This window comes from Myxocyprinus asiaticus, chromosome 43, assembly GCF_019703515.2.
Source record: "Myxocyprinus asiaticus isolate MX2 ecotype Aquarium Trade chromosome 43, UBuf_Myxa_2, whole genome shotgun sequence".
Classification (NCBI taxonomy): Eukaryota; Metazoa; Chordata; class Actinopteri; order Cypriniformes; family Catostomidae; genus Myxocyprinus; species Myxocyprinus asiaticus.
In genome coordinates this window covers 27,985,770-28,013,673 of record NC_059386.1, presented here as the reverse complement: position 1 = coordinate 28,013,673, position 27,904 = coordinate 27,985,770, and the positions used below count along the sequence as shown (strand labels likewise).

At 36.4% G+C, this 27,904-nt stretch overlaps 3 protein-coding genes across 6 annotated transcripts; 2 read left to right on the top strand and 1 right to left on the bottom strand.

Moving 5' to 3' along the window:
* The first annotated feature begins 137 nt into the window (after positions 1–137).
* On the top strand, positions 138–7,204 carry LOC127433533 (pleckstrin homology domain-containing family B member 1-like). The gene is made up of 6 exons (XM_051685527.1): positions 138–309; positions 3,050–3,202; positions 3,454–3,556; positions 3,644–3,683; positions 3,806–3,899; positions 5,036–7,204. Exons 1-6 carry the CDS (start codon positions 273–275, stop codon positions 5,170–5,172), a joined length of 564 nt encoding a protein of 187 aa, XP_051541487.1. The 5' UTR covers positions 138–272; the 3' UTR covers positions 5,173–7,204.
* LOC127433532 (ras-related protein Rab-6A) lies at positions 7,028–23,583 on the bottom strand. Of its 2 annotated transcripts, none has more exons than XM_051685525.1 (8): positions 23,437–23,583; positions 22,012–22,070; positions 14,835–14,888; positions 13,254–13,359; positions 11,498–11,609; positions 11,292–11,385; positions 8,476–8,542; positions 7,028–8,392 (listed from the first exon to the last, which is right to left on the bottom strand). In XM_051685525.1, exons 1-8 carry the CDS (start codon positions 23,504–23,506, stop codon positions 8,328–8,330), a joined length of 627 nt encoding a protein of 208 aa, XP_051541485.1. In that variant the 5' UTR covers positions 23,507–23,583; the 3' UTR covers positions 7,028–8,327. The 2 variants fall into 2 exon arrangements, with proteins under 2 accessions (XP_051541485.1, XP_051541486.1); XM_051685526.1 differs by lacking the exon at positions 13,254–13,359 and adding an exon at positions 13,027–13,132.
* LOC127433531 (39S ribosomal protein L48, mitochondrial-like) lies at positions 22,776–27,856 on the top strand. 3 transcript variants are annotated; one of them, XM_051685524.1, is made up of 8 exons: positions 22,776–22,828; positions 26,380–26,432; positions 26,537–26,568; positions 26,663–26,745; positions 26,850–27,019; positions 27,172–27,274; positions 27,385–27,474; positions 27,746–27,856. In XM_051685524.1, the coding sequence occupies exons 3-8, from the start codon at positions 26,559–26,561 to the stop codon at positions 27,821–27,823; spliced, it is 534 nt and encodes a 177-aa protein (XP_051541484.1). In that variant the 5' UTR covers positions 22,776–22,828; positions 26,380–26,432; positions 26,537–26,558; the 3' UTR covers positions 27,824–27,856. The 3 variants fall into 3 exon arrangements, with proteins under 3 accessions (XP_051541484.1, XP_051541482.1, XP_051541483.1); XM_051685522.1 differs by lacking the exon at positions 22,776–22,828 and adding an exon at positions 23,396–23,534; XM_051685523.1 differs by lacking the exon at positions 22,776–22,828 and adding an exon at positions 26,068–26,219.
* The last annotated feature ends 48 nt before the right edge of the window (positions 27,857–27,904 follow it).

Genomic DNA, 27,904 nt, shown 5'->3' with positions numbered 1-27,904 from the left:
AATATATATATATAGAGAGAGAGAGAGAGAGAGAGAGAGAGAGAGAGACTCATGTGGGCCTGTAATCTGAGATTACTGGTCAGGTGAAGCTTCATGCTGTACTGTTTAAGGGATTAAAGACAGAGTCATCAAACTATTCCAGCACTACACAACCCCCTCTAACTGTCGAGACTGTCCATCACTCTCAAACAAACTCTGCCGTCATATCAAACAAACACCACAACATCAGGAATATTGCAGCTGTTCTTGGAGCAGTTGACTGATCAGGCCCAATGTCTCTGCTCAAATCTGGCTGGCTCTGGAGACAGTGTAAGTTGCGTAATCTTTATTTATTGATATCTATAGATAAAGTATTCGAACCTAAAAAGGTAACGACTGGGAAATGCAAGTCCTTGAAGTATTTTAAGATTACATCTACAAATAGTAAACAAACTGTAGTTGCTTTTGACCACATTTGTGAGACAGGTCTGAATTATTCCAGAAAAAACAAGGTCTTATGTTTTCAATTCAATTTAAATTGTCAAACCTACATAAACTAAGGTATTATAATTAATACTGCATTACATACTGTACTTACACAAATGGGCCTATAACGTAACCTTTCATTTGTAAGCACTAAGTTTTTTTTTTTTAAGTATGTTTCTGTTGAAAGGCATTTTGATTGAACACTAACATAGAGACAGAAGACAGGTTAAAGATAACAAGGTTATTTAAAGGGAGGCATGCTGAACGCATTATATTTCATAAACTGTAAGAAATACTGTAATACAAAAGTCAATCAACAGTAGCAAACAACAGCCCAGTGGTTATGCTGTTCTAGAAGGTTTGCTATGAAACTCAAGGCCTGACACTGTTTGAAATAATCCTCTTACTGTAAGTGTTACACACAGGTCTTGAGTTGAGGGGGGATGCGAGGGGATGCCATTCCCCCTGATGCAGGAAATATCAAAAAACATCCCCCTTGTAAAACCACCATCCCCCTTTAGATCAATTGTGTCATGTTTTACTTAGAACTAAACATGAAGGTAAACTCTTTATAAGGGAGATTAGCCGGTCAGAATTAGATTTCGACATGTGTGGGGTTGCCAGATTTCAAGAGGTGAAATCCCCCAATTATATCTGGACACTTGAACAGTTTGGAAATGTTCTGCCAGCTGACATTAGTCACGCTATCTGGCAACCATGAACTCTCTCTCTCTCTCTCTCTCTCTCTCTCTCTCTCTCTCTCTCTCTCTCTCTCTCTCTCTCTCTCTCCACTGCTAAACGACGCGGTTTCTCAATTAAACATTAGTAGGTATTTCGGAGTTTCGGAGTAATATGCAATTCACACAAATCATTTACTGGAATACACCTCTTCTATGATGAGCATATTTTCCATTTCTGATTTTAAAGGCATACTGATATTTTTTTCTGGAGCTTAAAAAAAAAAAATTCAAGTGGAGTCCAGAGATTGTAAAAAAAATAAAAATAAAAATCTCATCAAAAGCTGAAATTCCTGCAAAAATAAATGTTGGCGTGACTAGTGCAGAATAATATTTTATAGTTATTTAAAGTGTTCTAAAATATAATTCATATTTAAAAATGCTTTTGTCCACCAAATCAAACTCACTGGGTGAAACCAACATGGTTACCATCTTTTTGTTTATGTTGACCATAAAAACCATAAAACAGAGTGGACACCTTTAGACCCTCAAGACTGAGTGTGAAGTTTTAAAAAACATCTGATATTCATTTTGACATTTTTATGAAAAGTCACATTTTGTTCAAGTCATGTGGTGGAACCCTGAGAAAACCTCTTGGTATTCTTGACTCAAAAATGTATAATATGTATAAAAAATAAATAAATAAATAAAAATACCTTGAAAAATATGTTTGAAAACTTTTGGGAAATTAATGATTAAGTTGTTTATACTCTTATGTATTCAAGGTGCAAATAAAAGTATTATAATACTTTTTACTTGGTTACACCACATGACACATGTACATTTATTTGACAACACCATCCCCCTTGACATTTTTATTTATTTCTTTATTTATTTGTTTTTTTCACAAATTGACCACTGGTTATACAGTATAGCTGTCAGTTGACTTCAGACTGTTCTGTACTTTCCTAGAGACTTCAAAAAGGTATAATGTCAATGGGCCTTATTCATGAACATGAGCAGAACACATTTGTGTTAAACATACGCCCCCTTAAATGCTTATGTGGGTCGAAAAAGAGGTGAAACCTAGATGCTTATTCTTTAGAAAACGACTTATGTTTTTCATGGAAAATTAACTGTAATTATAATTTTATTTATTTCAATGGTTGATATATATTTGATTAAATTCTGAAGAGTTTCACACACATTGAAAATGAAATAGGGTTTTGGGTGACGGTGTAAAAAAGACTGTATAACAGAAATATGGGCAATTTCCATGTTTGGTATTAAAATATGAAATGTCTCAACTCTACCCACACAAATACATACATATAAGTACAATAGACTAGGATAAAATACTTTTGGACCCACTTTATATTAGGTGTCTTTAACTACTATGTATTTAAGCATTTGATACAATGTACTTATCATGTACATTAATGTTGTTGCATTGTAACTGCATTTAAAGTACCTGCATTCAATTACACCTGTAGTTACAATTTTAACTTTACCTCTAACCCTAAACTTAACCCTAACCAAACCCTTACACTAACGCCTAACCCCTAACCTTAACCCTACTCCTAAACCAACTTTTACCTCAACCTCAGCTAATATGAATCTTGACAATTTTGTAGAACAACATATAGTTACCAATAAATACATTGTATTGTTTGTATTTTAATGTTATAACATAGTATTTAAAGACACCTAATATAAAGTGGGACCATTTTATTTTCCACAAAGAATTTAGTTAAAAACCTGAAAAAAAGAAAAAACCTTATGTACTCAATCAAACAAGGTAATCAAACATAATTTTAGCACTAATAGTGTAATGCCACTCATGACATCACTAATGGCAGTTTTTCTGCCAGATAATCTGAAACTCACTTTGCTGCTTCAATTCACAGCTTCACTCCTCAAACGCTGGAAGCTGAACTGGTGTGATCTCTGGATAGATGGGAGCTTTGTGTTTTACAAATCTGAAAACAGAAGGGACTATGAGACCAGAGTGAATCTGAAGAGCACCTGTGTGAATGTGAAGTCTGGACTGGAGTGTGCAGGTGGGCCTTCACTTATCCAGCTGACTCAAAATTCAGATTCAGTACTTTAGTGCCATAATAAACAGCTCCACAGCTTGAAATCCAAACTGTGTTCTTGATTGTGCCTTTCATTGTCTGGTCTTGGACAATAAAAGGTCATGTGGAAAGAGATATTATCCAATAAAGTAGTATCACCTTGTTGTGGAAATAGTTTGACCTTTCTTTACTAGTTGTTAGGATGTTGTAAATTAAAATGATGTTTCTATATGAAGGTGTATGTCCACCTGAGAGTCATCCCAGAGAGAATTTGCTGGTGGTTTATCTCAAGGATGGATCTATGTTGACCCTGTGTGCAAACAGTGAAGATGAAGTACTGTAAGCCCTGACCTTTGACCTCCTAACTTAATAAAATGAATAAAGCCTCACTCATTCTTCTCAAATATATTTCTGTTGTCTTCTTAGGGCTTGGAAGCTCACACTCATGGAAGCTAAAAGAAATCCTGTGAGTGTTTTTATTGATAAGACGTGATTTAAAAAATATTTATTGCTAGAGAACTTAATTTGCTTCAGGGTTTTTTTTATTTTTTATTTTTTTATTCAATATACATATCTTCTCTCTTACAGGTTTTCACTTACAATCCCTATGATGATACCTATCAGACTGTTCCAATTGACAGCCATAATGCAGTTTACATCATGCCAAGGTCAGGTTGTGGAGGTAATTATATAAACACTTTATACATTCTTCAGAAAGCAACATAATAGTGTTGGCTCTACCCTTAATTTGCCAAATTGTGGTTTCATAAATGGATTAGATCGTTTTCTACATTCTAACATAATTGCCACAACAATATATGTAGTTCGTTAATTTTTTAATTGCTTTCATAAATTTCCAAAAGCTATAAGCAACACAAATAGGCGATCTAAGTTTTTGACATAATCTTACATACTGAAAACCCTAATAAGTTGACTTTACAGACTTTACTGATTGAGTAAACTCATTCCCACAACTGAATTGAGTAATGACATCTCCAAAACTTGTGTAATTAAGTTGACTTTACTTGGTGAGCATATAGAATGAACTTAACTATTTAAAGTAGCTATATGCAAGTCAACTTAACTCAGATTTGCTATTTAAATGTTGTTGTTGCTACTTAATAACTTTAATTGAATAGACTCAAATTTAGGTCAAACTATTTAAATTCAAACATCTTAAATATCCATTTGATACAATGTACTAATCCATTTAAATTCAAACAGCTTAAATAAAGAAGATTATAGTTCAATCATTATATAAATGTATTTCTCCACAGAAATGCATAGACACCAATACTTCAGTTGCACATGCGCAAGACATAAAATACTGTTAATAGGGTCCAGCTTGACAAAATAGGACACAGATCACCCTAATGGTGACTAACAACTATTTGCAACAAACACTACAAAAGAACTAAAACCTCTATGAATTCTTAATAACAATTTTTAATTTAATAAATAGCCCCGTATGTTCCCATCGACCAAGGAAACATAATGAAATAATTAAATCACAAGGCATTATGGGTATTCCCCATAGCCTCAATTTTGTACTCAATAGTTCAAGTTATTAACACTTAATTCTATGGATTTTTAAGACAAATAAGTTAATGGAACATAGATATTTGAGTTATGAGCCCAAAACTTGACATTTCAAATAATGTTTAATTAAGACAACTTGACTTCTACAGTGATGACAACTTTAGGGTTTACAGTGCAAATCTGAGACATTTTTATCTCTTATTTTTTCATAAAGTTTTCCATAAGCGCAATAATATTTTACCTGGGATGTACCTTTAAATGTGGCATACTTTTCTACAGGGACACAACATGTGTGGGTGCATAGACACTCATATGATGACAGCTTTGGTGAGCAGATTGCATTGGGGCTCTTGGCTGGAATGGCTGCAGGTGTCGCAATGCGCTCACTCTTATGGATGCCCTTCTGGTTCTGCTGAGGACCAATCAAACAACAGGATGATCGCTGGAGTACCAGCAGCAGCACCAGCAGCAGCACCAGCAAACTGAGAGAATAGCCTGGAAAAGTCAGCTGTAAAGCTCTGTGATAGCAAACGCTGTGGGCATCAATTGGTCAGTCACTTTGAAAAGTGAGTCAGCGTAAAATGTATAGAGTCTAGCTGCTTCAGGACATCATTATGTTATAAATGATAGCACTTTACAGAAAACAGTCCTATGCAGTTTTAGCTCCACATAAATACCAGGTCAGATTTTTATATCTTTATTTTTGAATCTCTAATTGGTGAGATTTAGATGCTTCATTGTTTTCAAGAGGGAATTACTCTTAAATAGGTTAAAGGTGCACTCAGTAATGTTTTTTTAAGTATGTCGAAGTGGCTTACACTGGCTTACACTGACACCGTGGCCTGGATGCTGCATCATTCAAACAGAAGTTTTCAGTTACAAATGCCATTGTAGAAATTCTATGCACAGTAAACCAGGATTAATTTAATCCATGAATGAAGGTGTCCAATAACATGGCAGTTACTGAGATTAAGAGATTAGTATTCAGATGGTCATGTGATGCTAACATGGCAGCCCCCATGAGGCGCCCCTGCTCCATGTAGAATAAAACAGTTCTTATAAGGTTACTGATATCACTGAACTCTTCATCTCACATGAGTGGTCATGTTTTTATACATATGTTTCAAAATACTATTCAATACTTTCTAAGTAAAACTTTTTAAATGAGGAAACAAATTACTGAGTGAACCTTTAAAATGGGTAAATATGAAAAAGATGGTGTTGATTAGTCTAAAATGACAAAATGCCTCATTATTTTGCACAGCTGCACAAAGACAGAATGATCATATTTTCTTGCTGCTATGATTTTGTGTATCATGTACATATATATAGTGCTTTGCCAATATGTTCAGCGTTTTTTGTCGATGATTAAAGCTGATGTAACTTTTTCAGGGTGAGAATACTTTCTCCTATCCCAGATTAATATGCAGAGATGACCATCAGTCAGCCATTCATATGTACATTTTCTCGAAAACTGTAAACAATTGTCTCTGTGGAGCTATAAAAATCCCTGTGTTTGCTTTGATCTACCCGTTTGGACACGCCCCAACAACATTACTCAATCAATGGCGTTAGCTGGGGGCGGGGCTATTTGTTCATTTGTTAAACGCCAGATGAGGGCATTTTCAGAATTCTGTTTTGAAAACATTGTTTATTTTTGCAATTCCATTCGGTGGGGCTAGTGTCACAGAAATTACATTCTTCAGCTTTTACATCTATCTTCTATTAATCGGGGACAAGTTATTTTATTTATTAATAACAAAAATTAAAATCCTAATTATAACAATTCATTCCTGAATCTTGAATGTATTATTGTCTAAAGTATGAGGTTTGGGAGAGACCAGACCTTTGATTACACTTCAAATATAAGACTAACTCGTACAACACTCCAAAAGTTTCCAGGACTCCTTTTTATCCTGCAAGGACAGCACAACTGTACTAAAGTTGCAACATAGACAAGCTTCCAATACTGGAACATTTAGGTTCAAATAAAGGCTTCTACCACATACAGAAGTGTACATTTCTTTTTCTGTGTTTTTTGTCAAGAGGTCCTGCACAAATTCACAACTAAAAGCATAAAATGTTTACATTTAGACTAGCTACTTGTGAGCGTGTTATATAAAATGCAGTCTAGCATTTATTACAGCTGTCTGCTCTGAACATTTACCAACTTCCCGAATAACAAACTTAGTACACACACACACACACACACACACACACACCACACACACACACACACACTACATAGACTATCCAGCAAGCAAAAACAAATGTTGCTAAATATAAGATTTTATTAGGGATGAACCAGGATGCTGATAAATTTTAGCAGTGCAAATTTTCAGTATTTGTGTCAAGCAGCATTGCCAGACCCAACCATTCTGGGTAAAATCCTTTTTAAATGTATCAGACAGATTCAAGAAAGAATTTTTTTTTTTTTTTTTTGCAAAATACAATGAAAATACACAAACTCTATTGAATCTTAAAAAGGTTTAGACTACAGTTTTGGGACAAACTTATCACTGTGCATTTACAAATGTGGCAGCTGCATGGGCCAGAACATCATGACTTGAAAACCAAACAGTGTTTATAAAGAAAATGAGACATCAAGTACAAATAAATATTAGGGATCATGGTTGATTCAACAAATCAAAACAGAAAACAAACTAAATCTAAAGTGTCAATATTACAGTAAATCAAACTTTACAATGCTAATCAAAAAACAAACCAGTGGAAGCCCAATAAAACAAACCCTTAAAGGCATGGCTGCATATAATCTATTAAAACTGGATCTGACACGTCCCTTAATATACATAATATTTCTGTAGAATAACTCTAGCTTTTTTCCAATACGGTTTCAAATTTTCAAAATAATCATGATAAAATGGCATCCAAGGTGTAAAACGGCCAAGAGAAACCAGATATTCAAGGAAAAACAGAGCTTAACATCAGCTCTAGCTTCTCCTAAATTCCAAAAACAATCTTCTTTCAAAAGAAGAGATAAACAGGGTCAAAGAGGAGACACTCTGTAGCCAAAATATAATGAAATCTAGTCTTGGATACTCCCAAACACACTCTGTAAACATTTAGTCCATCTCTCACTGTGAATATGGAACTACATTTAGTGATCAAGTCCTCACATATACAGATCTGGATATTGTGCTCACACTAGTAAAATTTCATTTATTCAGCTTGTTTTGTTCCTATTCATGTCATAGTTACATTAATATTTTAACTTGCATACAACTAAAATGAAACCTCTGAAGTGCAGAAGTTATGGCAGAATGACAACACAATCAACACTTGAGAGCGAAAAAACAAAAACACCACAAAAGGTGCAAGATTAACGGAAACAATTAATAGAAAAGCAAGAGCATTCACATCGACACTGTGCTTTCAATTTTAAAGTCATTTGAGCAGGTCAACGGTAACCAAGGTAACGAAGGGTGATGGGTTGGTAGTGTTCTACTCCCTTCAGGTGGGTGGAGCTTCTGCAGATAATCCAGAGAGATGCTGCGAGTGCGTTTGAGAGTGTCTGAAAGAGCGACACGGCACAGAAATGCGGGCTGAACCTTCAGCACGAACAGCCGCCTTCACTGACCGGCTGCTCTGGAGGCTTTTCCAATTTTATGTCGATCACTGAAGGGAAAAGGAATTAAGGAAACAGACAACTTTTGGAGAGACATTGTATATGTAAAGGTGTGCGTATGTGAGAAGGATACTGTCCTCTCTGCTCTTGTCTTGTGTGCTCTCCATACCAGGAAGAGCAGCAGCTACACGCCGGAACAACTAGCAGAGAAAAACAAAAAGCTCACTGTTAAACTCTCGCACTAGGATCTGGAAAAAAGCAGTGCACATCTGTGTTGGAGACAGTTTGTATTCAGAAAAGATACATATGAAGCCATCTAAGTTCACACTGAATGTGTATTCCTTTCCGTCTGTGTGGGTTTTCAATTGTTTTTCTACAACCTCAATTTCAAAAAAGTTGGGACAGTATGAAAAATGCTAATAAAAACAAAAAGGAATGATTTGTAAATTATATTCACCCTTTGATTTATTGAAAGCACTACAACTACACGTATGATGTTTTACCTTGTGAATTTAATTGTTTTTTGAAAATGTACAGTATTTTCAAATCAGATGATTGCAACAGACTCCAAAAAGGTTGAGACAGGGGCAATTTAAGACTAATAACAATTTGACAAGATGAAATAAGGCGATGTGAAACAGGAGATGTTAAACAGGTGAGGCAATTGTGTCATAGTATATAAGGAGCCTCCAAAAACAGCCTAGTCCTTCAAGAGTAAGGATAGTTCAAGACTTGTCAATTTGCCAACAGATGCTTCAGCAAATTATCCAGCACTTTGAGAACAATGTTCCCCAAAGACAAATTGAAAGGATTTTGGCCATTTCACCCTCTACAGTGCACAATATAGTTAAAAGATTCAAGGAATCGGGTCAAATCTCGGTGCGTAAAGGGCAAGACGAAAACCATTTTTGAATGCACATGATCCCTGATCCCTCAGATGTCATGGTCTTAAAAAACGGCATTCATCTGTAATGGATATCATGAACATGGGCTTGGGATTACTTTAGTAAACCTTTGTTAGTCAACACCACTAGCCACTGCATCCACAGATGCAAGTTAAGACTTTACTATGCAAAGCAGAAGCCATACATCAACACTGTCCAGAAGTGCTGCCGACTTCTCTGGGCTCGGTCTCATCTTAGATGGAAAGTAGAACAGTGGAACTGTGTTTTTTGGTCTGAAGAGTTCACATTTCAAAAAGTTTTTGAAAAACACAGCCGTCATTTTATCCGGGCCAAAGAGGAAAAAGGCCATCCAAGCTGTTATTAGCATCAGGTCTAAAAGCCAGTGTCTGTATGGGTCAGGGGTGTGTCAGTGCCCATGGCATGGGTAACTCGCACATCTGTGAGAACACCATGAATGCAGACAGATATGTACAAATTTTGGAGAAGCATATACTACCATCCAGCACCGTCTTTTCCATGGATATCCCTGCATTTTCCAGCAGGACAACTTCAAACCACATACTGCCAGGATTTCAAGTGCATGGCTGTGGAAGCAGAGATTGTGGGTGCTAGATTGGCCTGCCTGCAGTCCTGACCTGTCTCCAGTTGAGAATGTGTGGCGCACATGAAGCACACCATACGGCAACGAAGACCCTGTACAACTGTGCAGCTAAAGACCTTTATAGTGGATGAATGGGGGGAAATTCCACTTTCTAAACTTAAACTTGTATCTTCAGTACTGAAATGCTTAATAAGTGTTATCAGAACAAATGGTGATGTTTCACAGTGGAAAACATGCGACTGTCCCAACTTTTTACTCAATTTGATGCCATCCAGATGTGTGACTTTTTATTTTGCTGAACATAAGATTTTTAGAAGAATATCTCAGATCTGAAGGTCTTCAATGCAAGTGAATGAAGCTCACTTGCACTGAACTTTGAAGCTCCAAAAATCCCTAAAAGCACCATAAAAGTAATCCATTCAACTCCAGTGGTTTAATATATGTCTTTTCAAGACATGCAATCACTTTGGTTGAGAAACAGATCAATATTTCAATCCTTTTTACAGAATTTCAGAATGTGAAAGTGGAGATTTATAGTAAAAAAGGACTTATATTTTGATCTGTTTCTCACCCACACCCATCATATCGCTTCTGAAGACATAGATTTAGCTACTGGAGTCATATGGATTACTTTAATGCTGCCTTTATGTGACTTTTGTTGCTTGAAAGGCCTGGTCACCATTCACTTGCATTGTATGGACATACAGAGCTGAAATATTATTCTAAAAATCTTCATTTGTGTTCTGCAGAAGAAAGTCATATACATCTGAGATGGCTTGAGGGTGAGTAAATGATGAAAGAATGACCATTTCTGGGTGAACTATTTCTTTAAAAATGCAGCGCTAAAGTGTGGGACACTTAAAAAACAGTGCAAAGACATCTATCTAGCACATATTTACGTAGAAAAACAATAGGAAAAACAGCGCAGACAAACAGAAAAATACATTCAGTTTGAACGGCCCCTTAAGTGGTAGATTTGGAATGCTTTACATAGGCAGCAACTCCACAAGACACACAAATAGTGCCCCCTCATACAAAACAGACAGGAGAATTGACTCATAATAGAGTCAGACAGAGTTTGACATTAGCATGTTGCTAATGTAACAATTTTCTAATAATTAAAGCCTACATGAAAATGTGTAAAATATGGGTAAATGGATATAATAGCCCATCTTTAATTAGAATGGAAAAGTTTAAATCAATATTTGGTACCGAGTGAAATACAGTTTATAAATACTATTTATAATTAACATTTCTCTCGACTCATAATTCTTTAATTAGAAGTTGGCCATTATGAAGTATCTGAAAAGGCAGCATACTTTGGAACAACCTTTGTGTCAGGAGTGTGCTTGTAATGTCTTAAAATGGTGTCTAAGAAGGCAGTTTTCTAGGTTCTGGAATAGTACTTTTGCAATTTTTACCTTCAATCTCACGGACGCTCACCTGTTTGACGTTGTATCCTGCTTTAGCACTAGTTTCAATAAATATTACACTCAGTTCTTTGGCTTTCTTCTCTCCTTCCTCGATAGAAACCTGCCTGCAGTGAACCAAAAACATACAGGCTTACGTAATACCAGTGTATCCAACAACAACCTACATCATAATGTTCCTAAGCAAATCACATACAGCAAATAAAGGCTGAGGCAAACCTTTTATCTGCAAGATCCGTTTTGTTTCCCACCAGCATGATGATGACATCACTTCCTCTCTCTGTTCGGACATCATCGATCCATTTGGTGGTCTGCTGGAATGAGTTGACATCTGTCGGATGGGATTTCAAAGACACAAAGGTTATTTCAGACTACTCAGGAGGAGGAGTTGTTCTACAGGAGGAATCCCAGGATCACAGAACACAAGGATTAAAGAGGACAAAAAGAAAGATGTTCTAAAGCTGGAAGCTTCTCTGTGCTCAGGAATGTGTCACAGGAACTTGGTCTGAAGAAAAAGTTGATCTGTAAAGACAACAAACTGCCTCTAACCTACATCAACAACAACTCTGTTAAACAAGTCCTGTAGCGAAAACTGTATCAAAAACAGGAGTACACTGTATTTTCAATTTGGTGGCTTAATGCAAAGAATATTCTACATACGTGTTGCCACATGAAGTGCACATTTGGGCATCCCCAACTTAAACTTCTGATTTTGAATATTCTATTAAATGTTGCTTTACAACACAAAAGTTGTACAACGTCACTAACTTTAAAGGAATATTCCAATAAAAGTTTGGCTCAATCAGCAGCATTTGTGGCATAATGTTGATTACCACAAAAAATAATTTCAACTCATTCCTTCTCCTCTTTAAAAAGCAAAAATCGAGGTAACATTGAGGCACTTACAATGAAAGTGAATGGAGCTAATTTTTATGGATTTAAAGAAATGTGAAGCTTTATAATTTTTTATAAAAGCACTTACATGAATTCTTCTATTAAAACTTGTGTATTATTTGAGTTGTAAAGATGTTTAAATTGTTGTTTACTGGGATTACAGGGTTTACAGCAAAATTGGATATAACATTACACAGAGACGCAATTTAATCACACTAAAATCATGTTAACACAAACATTGTTTACGTCTTGTGGCTATACTTTTGAAATAGTGAGTATTTTAACATTTACGGTCCCATTTACTTCCATTGCAAGAGCCTCACTGTAACCCAGACTTTTGCTTTACTAGTCGAAATTATTTTTTTGTGGTAATCATTATAATGCCACAAATGCTGTTGATTGAGCTTAACTTGTAGTGAACCCGAAATATTCCTTTATTAGAAATTAAAACATTGCCTAGATTAAAGTAACTGGCCAACTGGCATGTCACTCAAGTTTTTATTTACTCGTCAAAGCCAATTTTTACTCACATCTGGACTACAATACACTGAAGCACTGACCTGTTTACCTCCTCAAAAACACTGATCTGAATTTTAAATTGCAAAGTATAAACATGTAGCACAACAAAAGCACCTAGTCAGTTCTTAACATTGACCTCAAATGTAATGCAACTGCCCAACATGAATGAGAAAAAAAAGAGAACACACATTGACAGAAACAAAAACAAAAAAATGATGAGAAAAAAAGACAGATTACAAGACAGAGAAAAAAAAAGGAAAAAAAAAAAAGACTGCGTTGAGATGAAAGACATCTTTCCTCTTCCAAAAGATTTCCCGCCGGGGATCCACACTCACTTGTGATATCATACACTACCACTGCAACCGTAGAATCTCGGATGTAGCTGGGAATCAGACTGCGGAAGCGCTCCTGTCCTGCGGTGTCCCAAAGCTGCAGCCGCACCTGGCCAAATATTTTAGCACCAAAGATCCAGCAGAGAGAGAGAGAAAGAAAAAGAGAGGGGGAGAAAGGGGAAGAGGTAAGAAGAGGGGAACTGGATGCACAGTGGGTCTCAGATACCTACTTGTAATGTCGTAAACTACAACAGCAGCGGCAGAGTCTCGGATGTAACTGGGAATGAGGCTACGGAAACGCTCCTGTCCTGCTGTGTCCCAAAGCTGCAGCCTGATCTGTGTGATTGGAGAACAAACAAAAGAATAGGAGGAGAACAAAGAAAAAGAAAAAAAAAGGAAAGAAAAAGGTGGAAAATTAAAAGTTCAAATGAGAAAAAAAAAAAAAGATAAAAAGGAGTGGAAATAAAATGAGAAATAGGGGGAAAAAAAGTGGACTAAAAATATTTTTTAGATGGCCTCAAGTTCCTGGTTAGGGTGAGGGTAAGTGTAAGGTTAAAATTATTCAAATGGGCTCATGTTATCAGGACTGCAGATCTTCCGGGTAAAATGACGACATTCAAAAAGTTCAGAAGAGTAATTCTTTACGGAAGGCAGATATAAACAAATCACTAATGAGGGCAAGAGATAGAGGACATAGAGCAGGGCTATTCAACTTCATAGCCAAGTGGGCCAGATGAAAAAAAATTATCTGGGGCATGCGGGCCCAGCCAGAATATTTTATTAACGAAAAGCTGTTATCAGGTATTGTGTTATTTTAGGCCTATAATATTTGTTCACTATATAAATAAAACATCAAGAGAAAAAAATTCAGCAGGAAATCCTGAAAAAACAAACAAACAGATAACTTCATAAAAAATAAAAAAAGTGCTTTAAAATTGGCCCATAGCTGAGAGTAAATCAGAATGATAATAAACATTTTATTGAACAATAACAGTAAAGTTTGTTATAGATGCAATGATTTAAACTTTTTACTTTTCAAATCAAGTGTTTTCTTGAACAAATTAATGAATAGAACTTTTCTCCTTCTTCAAACTCACGCTGGTCAGTCATCCATCATTTCAGTTCTTTAATCTTCCCATTTCATCTAAATTATGGATAAAAATTATTTGTAGTGCAACCTCTGAAAGCCTATAAAAACGCAGCTCTCCTGCACGAGACACTGTAAAAACACAGAGACCTGGCATAATTTCCGTCTAGCGCAAGTTTCCGTAGGAAAACAACTGAAAAACAGCACGATCAGGCATAAAACGCGCTCTGTGTGAACAGCCCCTAAGACAACTGACAAACTCACGCGGGCCACTGAAAGTTTAAAACGGGCTGGATTTGGCCCACGGGCCGCCAATTGAATAGGCCTGACATAGAGAAAGAGAAAAAGAGAGACAGAGAGATAGACATGGGCTGGGGGAGTGGACACATCAGGTGGAAGAGGCACAAGGATTTCTCACTGTGCCATTTTTTTTTTACATAAATTGATTTGTCCGCCATATGGTTTAACAATACATTTCAATATAAATTACTGTACAAAGCAAGTTATAACAAATCCAAAAAAAACTACTACAGTGATCTAAAGAATCCCAGAGAAATGTGTCATGATATGTGTGTGTGTGTGTGTGTGTGTATGTCTTAAACACTAGCAAATTCATTTCACACCATTAATCTTTTCATGCAGTTAGTTTGCTTAAAACATTGAAAAGGCATGTACGTATATTTTGTAGGACAAAAAAAAAAAAAAAAAAATTATAATAACTTACTGTTCTGTCCTCGAGATACATTGTTTTGGACAAGAAATCGATTCCTATTGTGGCCTGAAAATTAAAAGCAAAAACAAAATTAAAATATAGATGCAAGCAGCAATTACCGGGGTTCAAGCGGCATAGGAACTCTGGGTGCATGTGTTGCAAGATATGAAGCATTATTCAGACAGCCAATAAGCACCTAAAATGTAGAGAAAGCAGTGAAATGTTCAGCAACATCAGGAGACTTTACCACAGAGATATAGTGTTTTCAGGGGCGGACTGGGACTAAAAAGTGGCCCTGGACATTCTGGCCCAGAGCAGCCCACCAAACCCGGCCCACAACACACCACACTATAACACACTGGCTCACTGATTTCATTTTCCGGCTCAATTTCACATTTTTGTGTTGAGAAAAAAAAAGAAGACATTTCTATTGACTGCTAGTCATAACAACGGGCCCCACAGTGCAAAAATGGTCATAACTTATAAACATATAAAACCACTGTAAATGTGATGTGGATTTTTTTGAGAAAGCACTAAAAATAATCAATTTATAGCCCAGACAAATAACATGTCCGAAAACTTTTTTCAGGTTAAAACGTACATAAAATTACAAGGGAAAGTGTGTATTTTAGGTGCTGTGACAATTCAGCATAAAGATCTTAATCACCTTTCAACTTTTTTCTAAAAATGCAAATAAACTATTGTCTTACATAATATGAGGTTGTGGAAACAATAATTATAAGAATAATATATTATGTGTGTATATAGCTATATAAGATCATAAAATGTTGTTTAAAAATAGTTTGATGAAAAAAAGTGTCACACAGCAGGACACGGATGACAATTCTTTACAATTGTGTAAATGTTTATTTTAAAAAGAATCAAATGAAAACAACTTTGTCCACAATATGTACATATATAAATATATGTAAAAAATAAACATACTGTACCTCTTAAAGTGCAGATCTTTGCAGATATTTTGCAGATTAACTGCTCATACTGTAATTTCATCTTTATATCTGCAGTGTTTTAATTCCTTCCCCAGATTATTCTTGAGAAAAAGTGAAAAGCCCTATGCTTTGACAAGCGCTGTTTCTGCTATCCTTTAAACAAAGTAATATTGTTCATGACTTATTTTCTGCATTTTTATCAGGCATGAGAATTATTCAGCAAGCCACACTTCTGCTCCCATTAATGCTTTGTGGTATGAATAAAATTATGCAAATGACTATGTACTGCTTTATAGGATTACTGTTATTGTATTTGTTGTAACTTGCAGTTAATTTTCATTTTGTGATTATTCAGAGATCATCTTATACTTAATATGTTATGCACTCATATGGATATGAGCTCTGATGTGCAAGTAATTTCAAAATAAAAGCCATTATATTGAATTTTTGCTTTGTTAAGGGATCTGCAATAAGTTGGAGCCCAGGGCAGCTGCCTATATGGCTCGTAGGATGGGCCGGTACTTGCGCAGCAAGGGAAAATGCGATGGCCAGTCCGCCCCTGGAGCTTTTAATATTTTTGACTGTAATAGCTTCACCTATTTGCATGCTTTTTCAAAAGCATTGTGGCAGTGGGGGGCGTGGTCAAGCATCTCTCCGGAGAGAGAGAAAGCGGTAAGGGCGCTTACACCTGAGCTAAATTATGTCTAACACCTGTCTCTAATTACAGTGAGCACGGGGAGAGCGGCATAAAAGAGCCACACCGCCAGTAGACGTGGTGAGAGAGAGATTGGCACAAGAAAGGCCACGGCGTGATATGCTATGCAATTGATGTAATGAAGTGACACGACCTAAGGAACTATTTGTTTGTGAAACTGTTAAGTGTGTGGAACTGTAAGCGACAGGGTGCTCAATTAAACGCATACCTGAACCAGGAAACCTTGCTTCTTGCCTCCTCCTTCCATTGAGAAGTGTTACAAGCATATTCCGCATATGCATACTAAATGTAACGAAAACAAATTCCTTTGAAGAGGGCACACCCATATGTTTAAATAATGTGAAATATGTAAAAAAAATTTGACCAACAATTCTTGAGGTTAAGTTGTTTGGAGTGAAGAGGTCTGAAACACTAAATAATATACAACCATTTACATGCATGTGACATATGATAGCATCTTCTGGTGGCTAATTTTATATATTTTTTTTTGTCCAGACCTCTCCTATGGTTTTTACAGACAGTTGACTATCCTGCATTTTCAAATAAAGAGATTGTCAGAGCACAATTTTTGGTGCTGTTCTTTGTAAAAAGTAATGTCATTACTTTCAATGTTGTGTGGAGGAATGCACATGTTCTAACAGAACATGGATAGATGCTTATTGAGAGTACAAGGTATTTACAACAGTTGTATGGTAAATCATTATTAGGTCGTTTCATGTGTTGCATAGAGGTTGAGAAAATGTTTGTGGAAAATGTAAGCATATTTGACATCAGCATAAACCTCTGCTTGCATGAGTTAAAGATATGTCAGAGAATTTCAATGCAAGACAGGTTAAAAAGTATCACCCCAAAAGGCAGTATGGATTTAAGAAATGGTTACTAACTCTTCAGGAAGGTTTAGTATTTTTAGTTTAATTTAAAACAATGTGACCTTAACAGCCAATAAGACTATACACAGAATCTCAGAAATCATATGAAAACGGGGTGGAAGATTTCTCAGGAATAGAAATAATTAAGTGGATAAATAGGGGGTCTAATACATTATGTAGACATGTAGTTCAGGACAGGAGCAGTATGTGTGACATAAAGGATTGTTAAGTTTGAATTTATGTGTGGCATGCCATTGGTAAAGGGTTAAAATTTTATCAGGGCATATGAGTGGAATGGGTATATAAAGAAAAAAAAGAAAAAACCTGCAGGAAGCATGCAGTGTAGCCATCAACACTAAGCTTAGGAGCCATGTAAGTGATTGACACCTATGGTTCTTGAGGCAAAGTTGTTCAGAATGAGGAGATCTATCATATGATATGAATAATGTGTGTCTGTGTAAAACATTGCAGAATATACAACCATTCACACGCATGTAAAATGCGATTGCACAAACATTTATAACTGTTATAGCACCACCTATTGTCTGATCTCCACCACATTTTGCATGCTTCTTCAAAATGACATCTTGTATATGCATACCAAGATTGATGAAAATATGACTTTTCATGTAGGACTTTAGCTTTTGCGTAATCTAGGCCACACCCATGTTTAAATTACCCTGTTATAGCCATGCCAAAAAAAAGGTTCAACTTTTTTTTTTAATAATTATTGATCTAGGCTGTCCAAAGATTCTTCCAGTACAGGTTTTGTTGATCTCACGTAAAAAACCCTAGGACTAGTTCGCAAAAGTAGCATGTTTTACACGCATTTAAAACGCGATAACGCCTCCGGTTTCCTTGTTTTTTTTTTGTTTTTTTTTGCACAGACCTCTGGTGCCAAGAGTCAAATATACCCACGTGTTTCGTTCCTATCAGCCTTTGTTAACCTTGTCTAAAAGCTGCTGAAATTTGATTGGTCGATTGCGGCCATGTTTTTTGAGATATGCAACTGTCCTCATAGAACTTGATGGCACCTTGGACAAAGACACTGCATGCAAAGGACCAAAGGCTCCTTAGTTAGAGCCATTTTTATGTTTTTAATTTTTATAGCACCACCAAATGGCCGAGGTGCGAAATTTTTATCTTGTGTCCTCAGAATGACCGCATATATAAGTTTCCAGAGTTCTGTGACAATATCTCTTTCAAGAGTTATATGCATTTGCGTAAAAGTGGCCATGCGCGCTTCGAATGTTTTGGCAAACCATTGCAATGATCAATCGAAAGGTCAAACTTTTTTTGATAATTATTGATATTGGGACTCCAGAGAATCTTTCTGCACTGGTTTGGTGCTGCTCAGTCGAATGGCCTTAGACTAGTTCGCAAAAAGTTTTTGAATAATCGCAAATTGCAAAAAAAAAAATTCATGACAGAAATGATTGCCATTTTATTCGTCTTGAGCAAACGATTCCAATGATATAAGTGTATATCAAATGGTTCAGGAGTAAATTCGGAGTAAATTCTAGAGACTGCTGTGCATGAAAATCCCAGGAGATCAGCAGGAAACCAGCCCATCTGGCACCAACAATCATGCCACAGTTCAAATCACTGAGATCACATTTTTCCCCCATTCTGATGGTTGATGTGAACAATAACTGAATCTCCTGACCCGTATCTGCATGATTTTATGCACTGCACTGCTGCCACATGATTGGCTGATTAGATAATCGCACAGATGACTGTTGGTGCCATACGGGCTGGTTAGATATTTCTGTAACTGCTGATCTCCTGGGATTTTCACACACAACAGTCTCTAGAATTTACTCCAAATGGTGCCAAAAACAAAAAACATCCAGTAAGTGGCAGTTCTGTGGATGGAAATGCCTCGTTGATGAGAGAGGTCAACAGAGAATGGCCAGACTGGTTTGAACTGACAAAGTCTACTGTAAATCAGATAACTGCTCTGTACAATTGTGGTGAGAAGAATATCTCTGAATGCTATTCTGAGATGTGGGTTGGCTCTGTTTTGGCGGCACAAGGGGGACCTACACAATATTAGGCAGGTGGTTTTAATGTTTTGTCTGATTGGTGTGTGTGTATGTATATATATATATATATATATATATACACACACACACACACACACACACACACACACACACACACACAGTTTTGCTCAAAAGTTTGCATACCCTGGCAGAAATTAGGAAATTTTGGCATTGATTTTGAAAATATGACTGATCATGCAAAAAAAAACTGTCTTTTATTTAAGGATAGTGATCATATGAAGCCATTTATAGTACATACATCACATAGTTGTTTGGCTCCTTTTTAAATCATAATGATAACAGAAATCTCCCAATTGGCCCTGATCAAAAGTTTACATACCCTTGAATGTTTGGCATTGTTACAGACACACAAGGTGACACACACAGGTTTAAATGGCAATTAAAGGTTAATTTCCCACACCTGTGGCTTTTAAAATTGCAATTAGTGTCTGTGTATAAATAATCAATGAGTTTGTTAGCTCTCACGTGGATGCACTGAGCAGGCTAGATACTGAGCCATGGGGAGCAGAAAAGACCTGCATAACAAGGTAATGGAACTTTATAAAGATGGAAAAGTATATAAAAAGATATCCAAAGCCTTGAAAATGCCAATCAGTAATGTTCAATCACTTATTAAGAAGTGGAAAATTCGGGGATCTCTTGATACCAAGTCAAGGTCAGGTAGCCCAAGAATGATTTCAGCCACAACTGCCAGAAGAATTGTTCGGGATACAAAGAATAACCCACAGGTAACCTCAGGAGAAATACAAGCTGCTCTGGAAAAAGACGGTGTGGTTGTTTCAAGGAGCACAATATGACGATACTTGAACAAAAATGAGCTGCATGGTCGAGTTGACAGAAAGAAGCCTTTACTGCGCCAAAGCCACGAAAAAGCCTGGTTACTATATGCCCAACAACACCTTGACATGCCTCACAGCTTCTGGCACACTGTAATTTGGAGTGACGAGACCAAAATAGAGCTTTATGGTCACAACCATAAGCGCTCTGTTTGGAGAGAGGTCAACAAGGCCTATAGTGAAAAGAATACCATCCCCACTGTGAAGCATGGTGGTGGCTCACTGATGTTTTGGGGGTGTGTGAAGGCATGGGGAATCTTGTGAAATTGATGGCAAGATGAATGTAGCATGTTATCAGAAAATACTGGCAGACAATTTGCATTCTTCTGCATGAAAGCTGTGCATGGGACGCTCTTGGGACTTTCCAGCATGACAATAACCCTACGCACAAGGCCAAGTTGACCCTCCAGTGGTTACAGCAGAAAAAGGTGAAGGTTCTGGAGTGGCCATCACAGTCACCTGACCTTAATATCATCGAGCCACTCTGGGGAGATCTCAAACGTGCGGTTCATGCAAGACGACCAAAGACTTTGCATGACCTGGAGGCATTTTGCCAAGACGAATGGTCAGCTATACCACCTGCAAGAATTTGGGGCCTCATAGACAACTATTACAAAAGACTGCACGCTGTCATTGATGCTAAAGGGAGCAATACACAGTATTAAGAACTAAGGGAATGCAGACTTTTGAACAGGGGTCATTTCATTTTTTTCTTTGTTGCCATGTTTTGTTTTATGATTGTGCCATTCTGTTATAACCTACAGTTGAATATGAATCCCAAAAGAAATAAAAGAAATGTGTTTTGCCTGCTCACTCATGTTTTCTTTAAAAATGGTATATATATATATATATATATATATATATATATATATATATATATATATATATATATATGAGCACAACTCTGTGTGTGTGTGTGTGTGTGTGTGTGTGTGTGTATATATATATAAGTTATGTACTAAGACAAACAGACAGATACAGTAGATAGAGACGTTTTCCACATGTCATTTAAAGGTGCTGTAAGTGATTTTACCTGTTCTGGTTAAATTAGACAGTGTCCCTCTTTCCAAAACACCACCCCCCAAAGATAGCGTGGAGACCAACGACACCAAACTGTAGAGCATTACATCTTCTCATGGTTGTCACACAACAGTAGCAAAATAGCGCCCCCAGCTGACAACTGTTACGAGTCTGAATATGACCTTAAACCTGAATGAAAAAAAATCGCTTACAGCACCTTTCATAAAAAAAGAAATCACTTAAAGCAGATTAATGGCCTTGAGTGGGTTTGTTTACATTTGAATTTCTGACAGTTGAAGTTTGAATTCACGAACATTCTGTTGGCTCAACTAAACATTGTCAATGCAAGTCTATGGGATTTGGGAGATATTTGATTGTTAGCTAAGGGAAAACCATTGGTCTGATCCGTAAGAAAATACATGAAAACCCGAGTCAGAACACCTTGAAGGTCTGTGCCAAATTTGGCTGATGTAGCTTGAAAGCTCTAAGAGGAGTTACAGTCAGAAATTTTGGTCTTGGTTTAGGGGTTAATAATAATAATAAAAAATAAATAATACAAATAATCATGTCTGGAGAATAACAGTATGTTGGTAATAACTTTGTCAAGCTAACATAATAATGGTGATTCAAGCAACATAGGAAACACCCAAAGCACAACCTAAGAAATTTAAAAGAGTCAGAGGAGTAGGCATAACAGAATGAGTCTGAAAAACATTCCAGGAGATTCACTCACTTGATAAGTGTTATCGAAACTGTCATACATAAATCTGGTGATCAATGATGTCTTTCCCACTGCAAAAAATAAAAAGAAATTATTGTCATGAGATATGAAGTTGATTACTATAAACACATTATTATTTATCTGCATATCAGTAAACAAAACCAGATGTACAGGTAACAAACTCAATTTAACCAAGGCATATGAGCAACGATTCCATTTATAATGCATTTTCAAAAAAAGGAGGAAGATTGCCCATCCCATTGTAATTTTTGTCTTTCTTTGTGAGCCACTAAGCAGGTGACACCAGGCCATTATGACATGTTAGCAGGCCTGAACGGACTAAAGCAAAAGTCTGTAATGAAGTGCATGAATGCATAAACCCACCTTCAAATAAACTCCATATTCTGATTAGATTCATTCTTGTAACATGATTGACTCTGCTATGCTAATGTAATAGAAGAAACTTAAAAATTGCACCTGAAATATAAAATTAACTTGAAAAATAGAGCAATGTCTATGTAAATTCATGCAAATTGAATATTTGCAATGTTTATTTCCCATTCAAATTTTCCAAGAAAAGGCCAAACAATGTTTACATGTGTCTAGACTTAATCTTTAAAAATTCTCCCCTGTGATCTTTGTTTAAGCTTTATTGTGATTGCTGTTTTACCCAGACTCTGTAGAGCTCCTGTCATACTGTTCAATTCTGGAAAAACAGCTGTTTTTCACTGGTATTAAACTAGATTGACATTCCAACCATTTCTCCTGTCTGGACATGAACACAGAAAGGAGCACAAGCTAAATAGCTCTTCATTCTGATCTACCAGTGGTATGTAATAATCTGTGTTGGTGTTTATTTCTTAACAAAACAAGTAGGTTCTGAATACTTCAGGCTACAGTCTATTGCATTAAAAATGTGGCAAGATTGGTGTTTTAAGGGTAAACATCTATAATGCATCTTATCAGAAAAAGTTGTGTTGTTCCTCAAAGAAATGCCAGCAACTCAAGCTGTGCCCCACTAAGCTTTGAAAATTAGTATAATAGTTGGAACATGCATAAAATCCCAGCACGTCAGCAAAACTATTTTGAGACAAAAATGATAATATCTTGTTTACAAATAAGAAGGAATAAATTAATAAGACATGCAACTCAACATTAAAGTCTTCTAGGTAAAGAAGCAACATCTGAGCATACTGATGCTGTTAGAATACAGACTTTATGTCAACAGAACTTAAATAGATCCCACACGCGCGCGCGCGCGCACACGCACACACACACACACACACACACACACACACACACACACACACACACACACACACGAATATACACAGAAACAAACAAACAAATGCACACACTCTCACTCATGAAGAAAGATTTAAAACAGGAATAGACAGACGAGACGCTGCTGGACAGTTGGTTCTATACGGGACTCACCGCTCTGTTCTCCCAGGAACACCAGCTTGAATTTGCGGAGCGGGTTGCCGAAATCTCCTGCTGCAGACATGCTGCCGGTTCCGCTGGCCCAAATGAGGGTGAATATGTGTTGCTATAACTATTAAAATGTTCCAACCAAGAAAATACGAAGGCGTTAATATCCCAGTTCCTGTAATTAGGTTCTGTTTGAGAGTCTCAAGCCGCCCCTTCAGGCCCAGTTCTTCCGTGCTACCTAACTTGATACTCACAGAGCGTGATTGGCAGCTGAACTCAGCTTATAGGATTAAAGGACGCGCGTCCATTCAGCAGAACTTTCTGTAGTTTAATTATATAGAGTAGATAATAAATTACGCCACAGTAAAGTATTTTTATTTATCTACTATCTCAAAACCATTACGATGTAATATATGCTAATGAGCTTTCACGTAGTATCTCAGTATGTACTTGAACAAGTTTTTCACCCACTGTTGCACTTGTGTATACGGTAGAGTGACAATAAAGGGATTTGATTTGATTTGAACATAGTTATTTTCTGTGATCCCTTCCTTGTCATAATTGTAATTACTGCGAGCTCGTTAATCGGTTTCATCTGCAACGATATTAAAACTGTAAAATGTATTTTGAGTACTTAAAATGTGTTTTGGTTGTGGAAAACAATGTACTAATGGAACAAGCGGCATCTTGTCCATATATGGAAAGTAGGCGGGACGTTAATCAGGTTAGATTGAGCTCTTCAAGCGCCACGTCACGTTCCCTAACGTCCCTGAACTGCATCATCACGTTCCGTTAACCCTTTGAACTGAATTAAATGGCACAGTGTAGAGTGCCGGGATTAAATGTATGCACTAAGTTGATTTTTCGATTTTTAAGCATAAGTGAGCATTTCTAAAAGTGTTTGTTATTCTTAACTTAGATTAAAGTTATTGTTACAACCCCATTTCCAAAAAAAGTTGGGACAGTATGAAAAAAATTAGCGATTTGTAAATTATATTCATCCTTAGCTATATTGAAAGCACTACAACTACATATTATATGATTTTTTTTTCAATTTCAAATCAGATGATTTCAACACGTTCCAAAACAGTTGGGACAGTCGAGTGTTTACCACTGTGAAACACCACCATTTCTTCTAATAAAACTTGTTAAGCATTTAGGCACTGAAGACACAAGTTTGTTAAGTTTAGAAAGTGGGATTTTCCCCCATTCATCCACTATAAAGGTCTTTAGCTGTACAATTGTACGGGGTCTTCGTTGCCGTATGGTGTGCTTCATAATGCGCCACACATTCTCAACTGGAGACAGGTCAGGACTGCAGGCAGGCCAATCTAGCACCCACACTCTCTGATTACACAGCCATGCACTTGAAATCTGGGTAGTATGTGGTTTGAAGTTGTCCTTCTGGAAAATGCAGGGATATCCCTGGAAAAGACGGTGCTGGATGGCAGCATATGTTGCTCCAAAATTTGTACATATCTGTATGCATTCATGGTGTTCTCACAGATGTGCGAGTTACCCATGCAATGGGCACTGACGCACCCCTGACCCATACAGACACTGGCTTTTAGACCTGATGCTAATAACAGCTTGGATGGCCTTTTTCCTCTTTGGCTCAACTTGTGGGGTGGGGCTTTCCATATCAACAGCAAACGCTACGGCGAAGCAAGGGGTATCAGGAGAAGCCAGGCTATGTATCGGTATTTTGCAAGATTTGTTCTGTTTTCGGGTGCAAAGTTGTGAAAGGACAAATGGTGAACATAATATTGGCATAACTGTGGCATAATATTGATTACGAAAAAAAAATATTTTGACTTGCACCTCCTTTTCTTTAAAAAGCAAAAATCTGGGTTACAGTGATACACTTACAGTTGAAGTAAATGGGTCAATTTGTAAACATTCAAATACTTACTGTTTCAAAAGTATAGCCACAACACATAAACAATATGCGTGTGAACATGATTTTAGTGTGATAATATCGCTTATTAACCTTTTCTGTATAAAGTTATAGCCAGTTTTACAACTTCGTTGCCATGATGATGCAAAGAACCCTGAAACGACTGTAAAAGTGATGATTTACACATCTTTACAGCTCAAATAATATACAGTTTTAACAGAAGTATTAATGTAAGTGCTTTTATAAAATGATACGCTTCAAATTCCTGCCTTTAAACCCTCCAAATATTGGCCCCATTAACTTCCATTGTAAGTACCTAACATTTTTTCTTCCTTTTTTTTTTTTTTTTTTTTTTTATATAAAGGAGGGGTATGTCAATATATATATATATATATATATATATATATATATATATATATATATATATATATATATATTTTTTTTTTTTTTTTTTTTTTTTATGGTAATCAACATTATGCCAAAAATGCTGCCGATTGAATTTAACTTGTATTGAACCTGGAATATTCCTTTAAACTCTTACTTTAAAGCATTATCTTGTAACAACACTGGCCTCAATTTATGCGCCTGTGCCTCAGAGTGGTCTGTGTAGAATCTGTATTTTCTTATTTACCTACACATGGAAGAAACTGCATTCTCAAACATGCCTCTACATTGTATGCGTGATATTTTCTGATGTGGCGTTTCTGACCAGCAGGTGGCACTAACGCGCCGAACGCACGTAAAATTAACCTGCTAAAACCTGTGAAGAAGACAGAGCGCAGGACATGCACCTCCTTTTGATTGATAATTACATGTTTTTGGATACGTTTCTTTAAACTTTACTGCTGAAATAAAGCATCAACATTTAACAATGAACCACTTACTGAATAAGGTGTAGTATGACATCTTTAATTGCTGGTTCGTTGCACTAGCATATGTTGTTGACATGTATCAAGGTCGTAGAGCGCATAGTTGAGTACATTTCATTAAAGTCTTTTCAAGCAATCTCATTGTTATGGTTTTGGATGTTTGTATCATTCTTTTGTCTACAGGTTTTGTGTCTTCAGAACACACGGACGCTGTTGGGCTCAGCATCGTTTCTCCAGTGAGTGTTATCTTACTGTTAGACATATTAAACTGGCATTTATCTGTTACACTGAAATATTAAAACAATAAACTTCAATCAGTGTTCTTTCTCTGTTGTCACAGAAATGAAGTTTTAACGACACAGATGCCTTGGGGTAAGAGCAATAAAACTGTTTTCTTCGTTATCATGCCTGTTCAATATAATCCATAATTAACTTTCATTGATCTCAAATGTTTCTGTCAACCCAGTTGTCTTGCTAACTAACAGAGAGTACAGATCAATGCCCACACATGGCATTGGGAAATACAGACATCTTCTTTCAAAAACATTGGTAAGACCTTTTCGTAAAGGTTTTATCTGTACAGTTGTGATGTAGGTTATATAAAATGTTTTAATCCAAGTTCAAAGACTAACAGATGTATTATTTTCATTCAGCCAAAGAAGAAGAAGGACAAAATTCAGATGAAACAGATCAAAGCAGCAACAGACACAAAGTTTGGCATACTTAATGTGTGTGTTTCAGGATATGACATGACTCTAGTGGAACATTATTCCCAGTACATCCACAATCTTTGCAATCACTTGGAAATCAAAGTCGATGAAAGGTGGGATAGAGGGATTTTTTTGTCTACTTCAAAAGCATAGTGTTTTTAATAAATTGATCTTAGTAAAAATACATCAGTTTCATTGTACATCCTATGAGTTATTTTGTATGTAAATGAGGGAATTAATTATGTGTTAACGTTGCATTAATAAGCTACGCCCTGCCTACAAAAACCACTGAGGTCATGGTGATGCAGGACCAAGGCACCAAGATGTATGTAGATGGAGTTATGAAAACCCATGAACGTGTGGTTCAGGTAGAGTAAATACAAGAGCTTTGAGCTTGGTCATATAAATAAAATGTATATGTTCAGGTTTCCTAATCTATATGAACTATTTATTGGTGACATTTTTATGCTCTGTTTAGATCAGTGAAATGGAGGCAACACTTTGTCCTGTATTTTTGGAGGTTCTTTTGAAGAACCAGCCTGAGGGAGTGCAGTTCTGTGTGAAGCAGGTCAGAAAAAGCATTATACCTTACACTCATTTACACTGTAGAATGTCTGTACTTTGCAGGCTAGCCAGATGTGTTAAAAGACCCTATATATATATATATATATATATATATATATATATGTGTGTGTGTATGAATTATCTATCCTATATTAACATCAAGCTTATTTATTTATTTATAGTCTGTCTTGCTGGATTTATAACACTCCTGTCAACCGTCAGTTGGAGTTGTTGAGATTTAATTTTACGATATTGTGTTTTTTCTTTAATTCTAGCACACAGAGGCAGATTTCCAAGGCCGTTTTAAAGCAAGACCTGAGCTTGAAGGACTTATTGCAAAAATTAGTCATTAATAAATATTTCAATAAAGTTGTTTTTTCACATAAGTTCACTTGTTTCCATGTGTTTGATTTTCATGACAAAAGTGATCACAC